This window comes from Orcinus orca, chromosome 21 (assembly GCF_937001465.1).
Source record: "Orcinus orca chromosome 21, mOrcOrc1.1, whole genome shotgun sequence".
NCBI lineage: Eukaryota > Metazoa > Chordata > Mammalia > Artiodactyla > Delphinidae > Orcinus > Orcinus orca.
Genome location: NC_064579.1, coordinates 17,559,158 through 17,571,597, shown reverse-complemented (window position 1 = coordinate 17,571,597; position 12,440 = coordinate 17,559,158). Strand labels below are relative to the sequence as shown.

Below are 12,440 nucleotides of genomic sequence, written 5' to 3'. Positions count from 1 at the left end.
TTTTAGTTCTAGATGAACAGTTTACCTCTTAGGTTCTATTTAAGTGGGTAAAACGAGAAATTTTCTTGATTTCAAACACAAAGTTACAATCAACAATCAGATATATATCTCAATTGACATTTATTTGAACTATAATTATTAAGCAAATGTTTACATAGTATACCATTTTCCTGTTGATGTTGCCATAAAATTATATTAAAGATTTTTAAAAATAATGGTTATGAATTCAAGTGATAATGATTATGATGACAATGACAGCTAGCAATGTTTATTAAGTGCTTACTGCATGTCAGGTATTACACTAAACATAACTGATATCATTCAATCCTTAAAAAACCTCATAAGGCTGCTATTTTTACTTTTATAAATGAAAAAACAAAAGATTAAATAACTTACTCAGGTTCTCAAAGCTCATAAATGAATGCCAAGGTCTAAACACAAGTCAAATTTCAATATGCTATTTTGATATGTATATGATTTAATATTCAGTCTATGAAGCATATTTTCTTTTTTGAGGTAAATATTTCTTTTTAAAACCCTACAGTTTTAAAAAAGTTTTTACAACTATCTTGATCTTTAGTTACCATTCTTAATTATGTCTTAAAAGTGCTGGTTAGAAATTAACTGATATTAATTTGTGGTTGTTAAATATCCTGTGTTTATACTGGAAACCAGTTTTTCCCCTGCAAGTGATAGTTTTGGAATATCTATCAAAAGAATCACAGCTAAAATTATTTCCAAAAAGCAAAAATCCAACAGTAGGCTTCCAGTGAATACATTATGAAGATAAAAATAAAGAAAATAATGAATTAAAAAATTTCAAATTATGAAATTTTAAACCAGTAAGCATTACTTAAAGGATAACTTCTCAAATATGTTTGACAACAGTTACAGAATTTGATGCAAAAGTACCATTTGATATTGTAAGAGATATATTAATAGTTTTATCAAATCCATACCAAAAATAAATATAAAAATCCACACTGTACAAAAACAATTAAACAAAATATATGGAACACGTATATACCTACTTATGTATAAGAGTCTTTTCTATGTACAAAGTCCCTACACTCAGGAAACGTACAATATTATAGGAGAACAAAAAATACAGAAACAACCAATTCCAAGGCAGAATATGTTTATCTGGCACATGGTAAGTACTCAATAAATATTTCTTGAAGGAAGTGGGAGGGAGGGGGGGAGGGAACGGGAACCAAAAAAGCATAGAGAGATACAATTCTTACCACAGACTTCAAATTCTCCAAAAAAAGAGCCCTACTTAACCTCTAGCCTTTTGTATCGCTACTGTCACCTTTATTCTCATACTATGCCACCTCCCTAGGCAATCTCATCCATACACACTGCATTAATTACCAATCATGTACAGATGAATCCCAAACACATACCTCTTCCCAGCCTTCCCCCCGATCTCCAATGGAAATAATCCAAAGCATCAAAAATTAATTCATTAAAAGCTAATGTGTGAAGTAGCCAATTTGTCAAATTACCGAAGATTGAATTTTTTGAACTTTTATACATTTTTCTTTCACCTCAGTTACCTTTTTTGTTGTTGAGAATGTTTAAGATCTGTTCTCTTAGCAAGTTTTAATTATACAATGCTGTACAATATTATCAACTACAGTAACCATGCTTCCATTAGTCCTTGAGGATTTAAGTTTGGTTTTGCCATAACTCTATCTCTGAAGAAGAGATGGCTATAATTGTTTTAACCTAACTTAAGGCATTCATTTGACAGTTTCAAGCAGATTATCAAACAACTAATTATTTGGTACGATGATTTTCAGTGAATTGAAATCAATGATCAAGAGCTAGATCCTACTGCCTCCTTGATATCTCCTCTCTTACAAATCTGAGGCATTTAACTACATCATGTCCAAAACTGAAGTTGTGATTTTTCCCTTTAACGCCAGTCCCTACTGCCATCCATCCAGTTAAGCCAACCAGAAATCCTTAGTACTCACTACTCCATCATTACCATTGCCACCATTGTTAGAAGCTTCTGATGCTTGGACAAGAGTCTCCTCTCTGATCTGCTCATGGCCACTCTGGGCCTCTGTAATCTGTCTCCACCCTGAGATCTTTCAAAACACAATATAATCATAGCAGGCACCTGTTGAAAACAAGACAACAGGCCCAAAATGGAGTTGCCTATGCTAAGCCCCATGTCACCCGAGACTTAATTACAGTGTCAGTTATCTCCCACATGGAATCTTAAACCAGTCATCAGGAATCACCTGATCAGCAGCAGTTAGGTCATCTGTCTGACAGACCCCTACCATCTCCTGAAGGCAAGTGACCTCACAATAACCAACCTGCTTTTTCTGGCCTAATATAACTTACTTGTTCCTGCTTCCTTCTGCCTATAAAAGGCCTTTCATTTTGTACAGCTCCTCAGAGCCCCTTTATATTTGCTAGATTGGATGCTGCTCAATTCATTAATCGTTGAATAAAGCCAATAAGATCTTGAAAATTTACTTAGTTGAATTTGGTTTTTTGGGGTTTTTTTTGCAGTACGCGGGCCTCTCACTGTTGTGGCCTCTCCCGTTGCGGAGCACAGGCTCCGGACGCGCAGACTCAGCGGCCATGGCTCACGGGCCCAGCCGCTCCGCGGCATGTGGGATCTTCCCGGACCGGGGCACAAACCCGTGGTCCCTGCATCGGCAGGCGGACTCTCAACCACTGCGCCACCAGGGAAGCCCTGAATTTGGTTTTTTAATACACCAAATTCTCCTGCAGCTTAAACCACTACCACAGTTTTCCATTACTTTTAGGATAAAAACAAAAATGTTTAATATCAGCTTACAGACTCTGAATGATTTGGCCCTACCCATATTCCACATACCATATTCCTCCTTGCTCTTTGCACTTATAGCCACCCAGATCTTTTTTCCACTCCTCAAATGTATCACACTCCTTCTTGTCATGGCACCTCAGCACACGCTGTTTCTTCTGCTGAAATTCTCCACTCCCGATTTCCCATTTACCTAGCTAGCTCTTATGATTTCATATTTCATGGTGATATTTATTTCCCCAAGGAAGATTTCTCTGAGCTACCTGACTAGGTCACTTCTCAAAAATACACTCTCATAGAATCAAGAAACATTCTTTCATGGCACTGAGTTATAATTTGTTGTTTATATGTAAATTTTGTTGAGCAGTGTTGGCTTCCTCCACCAGACTGCAAGCACCATGAGAGTGGAGAACATTTACCTTTCGTTCCCCTCACCACTGTATCTCCAGTGCCTAGTGCAGTGCCTGCCATTTGATAGTTGTCCTTGACTACATGTCATTTAATATTCTGTGAGATGAAATGGGAAAGATGCATAAAAGCACTTCTGCTGCCTTCCAAAGTACTATGGTTGTCTTGAGAAAAAATACTCTGTGATTATTTTTTGAGTTGTGAACTGAACTAGTTCCTTTTTTTCATGGAACCCAATTTTTACTTGAAAGAATAACTGACAGACAAATTATGGTTATTTAGACCTGGGTATCTGGCAGACATTTTTGTACAAATGAACAAAGTTGCTTCTTGCTTAAAGAAAACTGACAGTATTTGTTGTTAATGATAACATTTGAGATTTCAAGTAAAAATCAGAATATTGGAAAACTTGTGTACACCACGAATTTGACAGCTTTCCAATAAGTAAAAACTTTTCTGATGAGATTATGACAATATTAGTGAATGTGATTTTTAAAAAATATTGTATAATGAGATATGTCAACATTTGGAAAATCTGCATAATTTAATAAACCAACATTTTCCAGTTGATGTTACAAGATTATATAAGGGAAAAAGATCCATTCAAAGTGCAATGTAGGCCAATGTATTTTAACAAAACAGATAACAAAAAAGTTTCAAAGTCCACATTGTAGCTAAACTTTAAGAAACTACCATTAGCCAAGTATTGATACAGTACCAAAGAAGAATATCTACAATTATCTAAAAGGCTACTGAAATACTCTTCCCTTTTCCTACTTCTATATTTGTGAGGCAGATTTTGTTCAGATACTTCCTGAAAAACAATACATTGCAACAAATTGAACACAAAAGCAGATATGAGAATCCAGATGGCTTCTGTTAAGTCAGACATTAAAGTAACTTTGCAAGAATGTACATAATACCCCCAAATTTGAGAACCACTGCTCTAACACATGGAAAGGTGAAAAACGATTAACTTATATTTACACTGCAGGAGCCATGACATATTCAGAAGAGATATGGGAAGAATTTTTGTCCAGGTCTAACTGGAGCCAGCCCTCTGAGTTATTCTGTTTAGACTGGATATACGAACTGACTTGGCAGAGTAAGAGCCTATTATAAAGAGTAAGGCAGTGTTTAGTTGGATGTACTGAGAAAGAGGAAACAACAGAAATTTCTGAAAACAGGAAAGATACCAGTAGGAGTTGATAAGAAATATTAGTCTGGTAACATTGTAGAGCATAGTATCTTTTGAAACACCACATTGCTTGCTTAGTTGTTCTGAAAACTTATACTGCTCCACATTTTTACAAACTAGAGACAAGAGAAAAATCTTATAAAATTATTGAGATAACTGAAGAAATATACTTACATTTGGGCTCATCTGTTGTAACAGCCAAAATAAAATCATATGGAGTCATGAATAACTGCCCTTCACATTCTACAGAAGCAAACAAACGAAATCGCCTTTCCCGAGATGTTGCATAGAGATCTAGGTCTTCAATGTCTGTTCTGCCAACAGCAACCTAAAGTAAAGAAAGCAAGTAAGTCTGGACTGTGTGAAGTAACACCTCCTTTTAGATGATAAATGTTTTCAATTATGTTGACAGTGAATTAACAGAACAAATGAAAAAGTGTGAAAATATTGTCTTCTGGAGAACTTAATCATATTATAAATAATTACCCACATGAATAAAATGAACTAATGTTCAAAAGATCCCACAATGAATATCATTAAGGTTCTGAAGACTTTACACTGGCACTTTGAAGGACCTGCGATTTATTTCTTCAGTTTCAGAGAACATTAAATTTCTGACCTAGTAGTTTCTTCAGAAGGAACACCAACACTTGCTGAATGCCTACTATGCCTACTATGTATGTCTCTATAGGCTTATTTATTTAATCTGAACTCTTTTCATTGTAATCTATTAATTTTCTAAAAGAAGAAAGGTAAAAGTGTGATAGGCTGTTCATGGTGACCACTAAGGAAACCACTTAGTGGTAGAGCTTAGATTCGAACTGAAGTTGCTAAGTCTACATCACTACAGTAGAGTTACCACCAATGTTCACTCTGAATTCTACCTAAGGTTAAGATGAGCAGAATCAAGAGTGTGTGTATATGGGGGGAAGGGGATCTCCTTTTGTCTTACTTAAAGATCTTTCCTTGTAGATAAATAATTTCTCACTATTATTTATTTTCTCTCTGAACTATAACAACTTTTTTAATAAAATGATTTTTTCCTGATTCCAAAAGCGATGCATAGTTACTATATATAATTTAGAAGATAGAATTTAAAATTTTATAGACATAACTGTTTTTGTTTTCTTTTTTGGCAAAAAATGGGGGTTATACTATGCTGTTCAGTAATCTGATCCTTTTTACTTATTAACACATTTTTGACCAGAGACATATTATGGCTACAAAATCCTCCAGTCAATAATGTGTTAATATATCATGTGTCATTTTTCCATGTCACTAAATAGTCTAGTAGACCATTTTTAGTAACTATATAATATTTAATAGTAAATGTTTGTAGCTTAACACAATTAATGAATTCTAACTGGTTGACTATTTAGTTAATTCATAGTACTTTACTATTATAAAACAATGTTATAACGACCAGCCTTGAAAATATTTAAATGTATCTACAAATAGTTCCTTGGGGTAAACTCCTAGGAGTAAACTTGATTGGTCAAACAAAATCATTTCATACATATTATCAAAATGCCTCCAGGGAGTTTATAGCAAAAGTTACAACTGTTACTATTTTGAAAGAACTTATGATTATCTACCTAGAAAATCCAAGAAAAAAGTTATTAAGATTAATGAAGGAATTTAGCAATTTCCTACCTGTGCCTGAGACCTTCTCCCGATCCTTTAGTAGCTCCCCTGGAACTACAGCACGTGCTAAGCTCCCCACTCCAGTGCTTGGTATTAAGCTGCTATTTACCAGGTCTCCCTGATGCCTCATTCTAGACTCTCTCTGCTATAGAGATCCACTAGTTATCAATAAATTCAGTGGTTGCCTACTGCTAGAACTTCATGAAACCAACTAAGCTAATCCTAACCAAAGTCTAGTCATAGCCTGTTGATAAAAACAAGAATGAGTCAAACTTCACTCTATGCCTGGAATGAGCTCCGGGAACTGTACTGGTCTCTGAGCAATGGCCAGCTCCAGGAATATTTTAGACCAACTTCCGTTTCCTGTTCAGCTTTTCAGTTTCTCTGGAGGTGAGCCCTGATACCTTTGCAGCTATTGCCAAGGAGATGAATCTTTGCTCCATATCAAATGGTCAGTGGGATTCTTTTAGTCAGACTCTTAGGAAAGCGACCTGCAAGAAAACTTCTGCTGCCACACCCTCTCTACTATATGAGATGCTACTCCAAATCAATCCTACTTAATCACATCCCTTGTATTAATGTATCTTAGACTTTGACAATACACCTTCCCTGAGAGTTAACCCTGTACCTTGGATAAATCCTAGCTATTTCCTTTATATATCCTACTATTCTGTCGCTTGTACTCTTTCCTCCCCATTCATACTGTGTTGCAGTTACCTGTCTACATATGATTAACATAGTGTATGGCATATCTAAGGGGTTTGGTAAATGTTTATTGCGTGAATGAATGAATGCTTATGGATGAAAAGATAATTGGGAACGGGATAATAAATAGCCAAAGGGATACTGAGTGTGGGTCAGATGGCAGTGAAGGACAACCAGAAGAGAGGCTTCTGATTCCAAGCTGGGAATCTAGACTAAGATAATAAAAGAGAACCTAAAGCTTTAGTGAGAAAGGTACCACATTAAAACTTAGGTGTATCCATCTTTTCAAAGTTGTTCAAACATACCATCTTCATAACTAATGTTGGTAATTGTTTAAGATATCTATTGCAATAAGAAGCCTTATGGGATTTATTTTTAATTTTGACTGTTTTTTATTTTAATAGAGTAAAAATTCCGGTAACATGAATCTCTTAAGTGCAGATTCAGGCAAAAGTATTAATAACTTCTGGTTTAAGTCTTGAAATTTGGAGCACTCAATTCTCAGGCACTCCTGCCAAGTGACTGCAACATATAAAAATTGGGTAATTCAAGTTTTTCTTTTTTTTCTTATTTAGATTTTAAAACAGGGTTCCACGTACTTAACTTTTTAAAGTAATTACTGATACTAGGTATATATTACTTCTGTTGCCTTCTTTCAGTTATACATTACCAATTTTCTCCTACAATAAAGATTAATTTTTGCTTCTATGATATCTTTCCAAAAAGGACAGTAAAATTCACAAATTCTAGCTTCTGACTACAGGAATAACAACAACAACAAAAATGGACAGTATAGGGCTTCCCTGCTGGCTCAGTGGTTGAGGGTCCGCCTGCCGATGCAGAGGACATGGGTTCGTGCCCCGGTCCGGGAGGATCCTGCATATCGCGGAACGGCTGGGCCTGTGAGCCATGGCCGCTGAGCCTGTGCGTCCGGGGCCTGTGCTCCGCAACGGGAGAGGCCACAACAGTGAGAGGCCCGCGTACAGAAAAAAAAAAAAAAAAAGGACAGTATAACTGATGAGAATTTTATCAGTATATGAATTAGGGAAGGCCAGAAAGAGAAGAATATAGGTTTTCACATTTAACTGAATACTGGGAGTTACAACATAGAAGAAGGTGCTTGGTTATCATTAGAGAAAAAACAAACATAAATATAATTTGAAAGAGAGTCAAATTTGGTAGATTACACTTTTTGCTACGTGGAGGACTGACTGCAAGAGAGGGCAGCAGTGGAGGGGCAAGAAGCCAGCACAGGAAAGGTGTAGAAGATGTAGCATACGATTTATTTGGCAAAATCCTGAACCAAGTACAAGACCCAGGCTGGGGACCTTAGCCAAGAATATAAGTGATACACAGGGGTTCAAGCAGCAGGCAAATTCGCTGAAGTCCACTATTCAAAATTAGAATTTTAAATTTTAATTTCTAAGAACTTCATTTCTTTCATTAATAAAGAACAATTCATTGTGAAAATAAAGTATCATCAAACTTCAAATAATGAAACTACAGCATGTGTGATTTTCACAAATATTACATTTTTTTTAATTTTTAAATTTTATTTTATTTACTTTTTTATACAGCAGGTTCTTCTAAGTCATCAATTTTATACACATCAGTGTATACATGTCAATCCCAATCTCCCAATTCATCACACCACTACCACCACCCACCCCCGCGGCTTTCCCCCCTGGTGTCCATACGTTTGTTCTCTACATCTGTGTCTCAATTTCTGCCCTGCAAACCGGTTCATCTGTACCATTTTTCTAGGTTCCACATATATGCGTTAATACACGATATTTGTTTTTCTTTTTCTGACTTACTTCACTATATATGACAGTCTCTAGATCCACCCACGTCTCATCAAATGACCCAATTTTGTTCCTTTTTATGGCTGAGTAATATTCCATTTTATACATGTAACACATCTTCTTTATCCATTCATCTGTCGATGGGCATTTAGGTTGCTTCCATGACCTGGCTATTGTAAATAGTGCTGCAGTGAACATTGGAGTGCATGTGTCTTTTTGAATTATGGTTTTCTCTGGATACATGCCCAGTAGTGGGATTGCTGGATCATATGGTAATTCTATTTTTAGTTTTTTAAGGAACCTCCATACTGTTCTCCATAGTGGCTGTATCAATTTACATTCCCACCAACAGTGCAAGACGGTTCCCTTTTCTCCACACCCTCTCCAGCATTTGTTGTTTGTAAATTTTCTGATGATGCCCATTCTAACTGATGTGAGGTGATACCTCATTGTAGTTTTGATTTACATTTCTCTAATAATTAGTGATGCTGAACAGCTTTTCATGTGCTTCCTGGACATCTGTATGTCTTCTTTGGAGAAATGTCTATTTAGGTCTTCTGCCCATATTTGGATTGGGTTGTTTGTTTTTTTCATATTGAGCTGCATGAGCTGTTTATATATTTTGGAGATTAATCCTTTGTCCGTTGATTCGTTTGCAAATATTTTCTCCCATTCTGAGGGCTGTCTATTCATCTTGTTTACAGTTTCCTTTCCTCTGCAAAAGCTTTTAAGTTTCATTAGGTCCAATATGTTTATTTTTGTTTTTATTTCCATTACTCTAGGAGGTGGATCAAAAAAGATCTTGCTGTGATTTATGTCAAAGAGTGTTCTTCCTATGTTTTTCTCTAAGAGTTTTATAGTGCCCGGTCTTACATGTAGGTCTGTAATCCATTTTGAGTTTATTTTTGTGTATGGTGTTAGGGAGTGTTCTACATTCATTCTTTTACATGTAGTTGTCCAGTTTTCCAGCACCACATACTGAAGAGACTGTCCTTTCTCCATTGTATATCCTTGCCTCCTTTGTCATAGATTAGTTGACCATAGGTGCGTGGGTTTATCTCTGGGCTTTCTGTCTTGTTCCATTGATCTATGTTTCTGTTCTTGTGCCAGTACCATATTGTCTTGATTACTGTACCTTTGTAGTATAGTCTGAAGTCAGGGAGTCTGATTCCTCCAGCTCTGCTTTTTTTCCCTGAAGACTCCTTTGGCTATCCGAGGTCTTTTGTGTCTCCATACAAATTTTAAGATTTTTTTGTTCTATTTCTGTAATTTGCAATTTGATAGGGATTGCATTGAATCTGTAGATTGCTTTGGGTAGTATAGTCATTTTAACAATATTGATTCTTCGAATCCAAGAACATGGTATATCTCCCCATCTGTTGGTACCATCTTTAATTTCTTTCACCAGTTCTTATAGTTTTCTGCATACAGGTCTTTTGTCTCCCTAGGTAGGTTTAATCCTAGGTATTTTATTCTTTTTGTTGCAATGGTAAATGGGACTGTTTCCTTAATTTCTCTTTCATATTTTTCATCATTGGTGTATAGGAATGCAAGAGATTTCAGTGCATTAATTTTGTATCCTGCAACTTTACCAAATGCATTGATTAGCTCTAGTAGTTTTCTGGTGACATCTTTAGGATTCTCTATGTATATGTCATGTCATATGCAAACAGTAACAGTTTTACTTCTTCTCTTCCAATTTGTATTCCTTTTATTTCTTTTTCATCTCTGATTGCCATTGCTAGGACTTCCAAAACTATGTTGAATAACAGTGGTGAGAGTGGACATCCTTGTCTTGTTCCTGATCTTAGAGGAAATGCTTTCAGTTTTTCACCATTGGGAATGATGTTTGCTGTGGGTTTGTCATATATGGCCTTTATTATGTTGAAGTAGGTTCCCTCTATGCCCACTTTCTGGAGAGTTCTTATCATAAATGGGTGTTAAATTTTGTCAAAAGCTTTTTCTGCATCTATTAAGATGATCATATGGTTTTTCTTCTTCAATTTGTTAATATGGTGTATCCCATTGATTGAGTTGTGCATATTGAAGAATCCTTGTATCCCTGGGATAAATCCCACTTTATCATGGTATGATCCTTTTAATGTGTTGTTGGACTCTGTTTCCTAGAATTCTGTTGAGGATTTTTGCATCTATATTCATCAGTGATATTGGTCTGTAATTTTCTTTTTTTGTAGTATCTTTGTCTGGTTTTGGTATCAGGGTGATGGTGGCCTCATAGAATGAGTTTGGGAGTGTCCCTTCCTCTGCAATTTTTTGGAAGAGTTTAAGAAGGATGGGTGTTAGCTATTCTCTAAATGTTTTATAGAATTCACCTGTGAAGCCATCTGGTCCTGGACGTTTGTTTGTTGGAAGATTTCTAATCACAGTTTCAATTTTATTACTTGTGATTGGTCTGTTCATATTTTCTATTTCTTCCTGGTTCAGTCTTGGAAGGTTATACCTTTCTAAGAATTTGTCCATTTCTTCCAGGTTGTCCATTTTATTGGCATAGAGTTGCTTGTAGTAGTCTCTTAGGATGCTTTGTATTTCTGCGGTGTCTGTTGTAACTTCTCCTTTTTCCTTTCTAATTTTATTGATTTGAGTCCTCTCCCTCTTTTTCTTGATGAGTGGCTAATGGTTTATCAATTTTTTTATCTTCTCTAAGAACCAGCTTTTAGTTTTATTGATCTTTGCTATTGTTTTCTTTGTTTGTATTTCATTTATTTCTGCTCTGATCTTTATGATTTCTCTCCTTCTGATAACTTTGGGTTTTGTTTCTTCTTGTTTCTCTAGTTCCTTTAGGTGTAAGGTCAGATTGTTTGAGATTTTTCTTGTTTCTTGAGGTAGGCTTGTATAGCTATAAACTTCCCTCTTAGAACTGCTTTTGCTGCATCCCATATGTTTTGGATCGTCGTGTTTTCATTGTCATTTGTCTCTAGGTATTTTTTGATTTCCTCTTAGATTTCTTCAGTGATCTCTTGGTTATTTAGTAACGTATTGTTTAGCCTCCATGTGTTTGTGTTTATTACATTATTTTCCCTGTAATTCATTTCTAATCTCATAGCGTTGTGGTCAGAAAATATGCTTGATATGATTTCAATTTTCTTAAATTTACTGAGGCTTGATTTGTGACTCAAGATGTGATCTATCCTGGAGAATGTTCCATGCTCACTTGAGAACAAAGTGTAATCTGCTATTTTTGGGTGGAATGTCCTATATATATCAATTAAATCTATCTGGTCTATTGTGTTACTTAAAGCTTCTGTTTCCTTATTTATTTTCATTTTGGATGATCTGTCCATTGGTGTAAGTGAGGTGTTAAAGTCCCCCACTATTATTGTGTTACTGTCGATGTCCTCTTTTATAGCTGTTAGCAGTTGCCTTATGTATTGAGGTGCTCCTATGCTGGGTGCACACATAATTGTTATATCTTCTTATCATTATGTAGTGTCCTTCCTTGTCTCTTGTAACATTATTTTAAAGTCTATTTTATCTGATATGAGTATTGCTACTCCAGATTTCTTTTGATTTCTATTTGCATGGAATATCTTTTTCCCCTCACTTTCAGGCTGTATGTGTCCCTATATCTGAAGTAGGTCTCTTGTAGACAGCATATATATGGGTCTTGTTTTTGTATCCATTCGGCAAGCCTGTGTCTTTTGGTTGGAGCATTTAATCCATTCACGTTTAAGGTAACTATCAATATGCATATTCCTATGACCATTTTCTGAATTGTTTTGGGTTTGTTTTTGCAGGTCCTTTTCTTCTCTTGTGTTTCCCACTTAAAGAAGTTCCTTTAGCATTTGCTGTAGAGCTGGTTTGGTGGTACTGAATTCTCTTCACTTTTGCTTTTCTATAAAGCTTTTGA

General features: G+C 35.7%; 1 protein-coding gene across 3 annotated transcripts in view; it reads right to left on the bottom strand.

The window, feature by feature from the left end:
• Positions 1-12,440, bottom strand: part of MICU3 (mitochondrial calcium uptake family member 3) — an 88,082-nt gene that overhangs the window by 53,103 nt on the left and 22,539 nt on the right. For all 3 annotated transcript variants that reach the window (XR_004475408.2, XM_004277171.3, XM_033400631.2), the window contains exon 2: positions 4,593-4,746. Coding sequence is in view for 2 of the 3 variants with exons in the window: in XM_004277171.3 (XP_004277219.2) it covers positions 4,593-4,746 (154 nt within the window). In the remaining variant the exon portion in view is untranslated. The remainder of the gene's footprint in view (positions 1-4,592; positions 4,747-12,440) is intronic.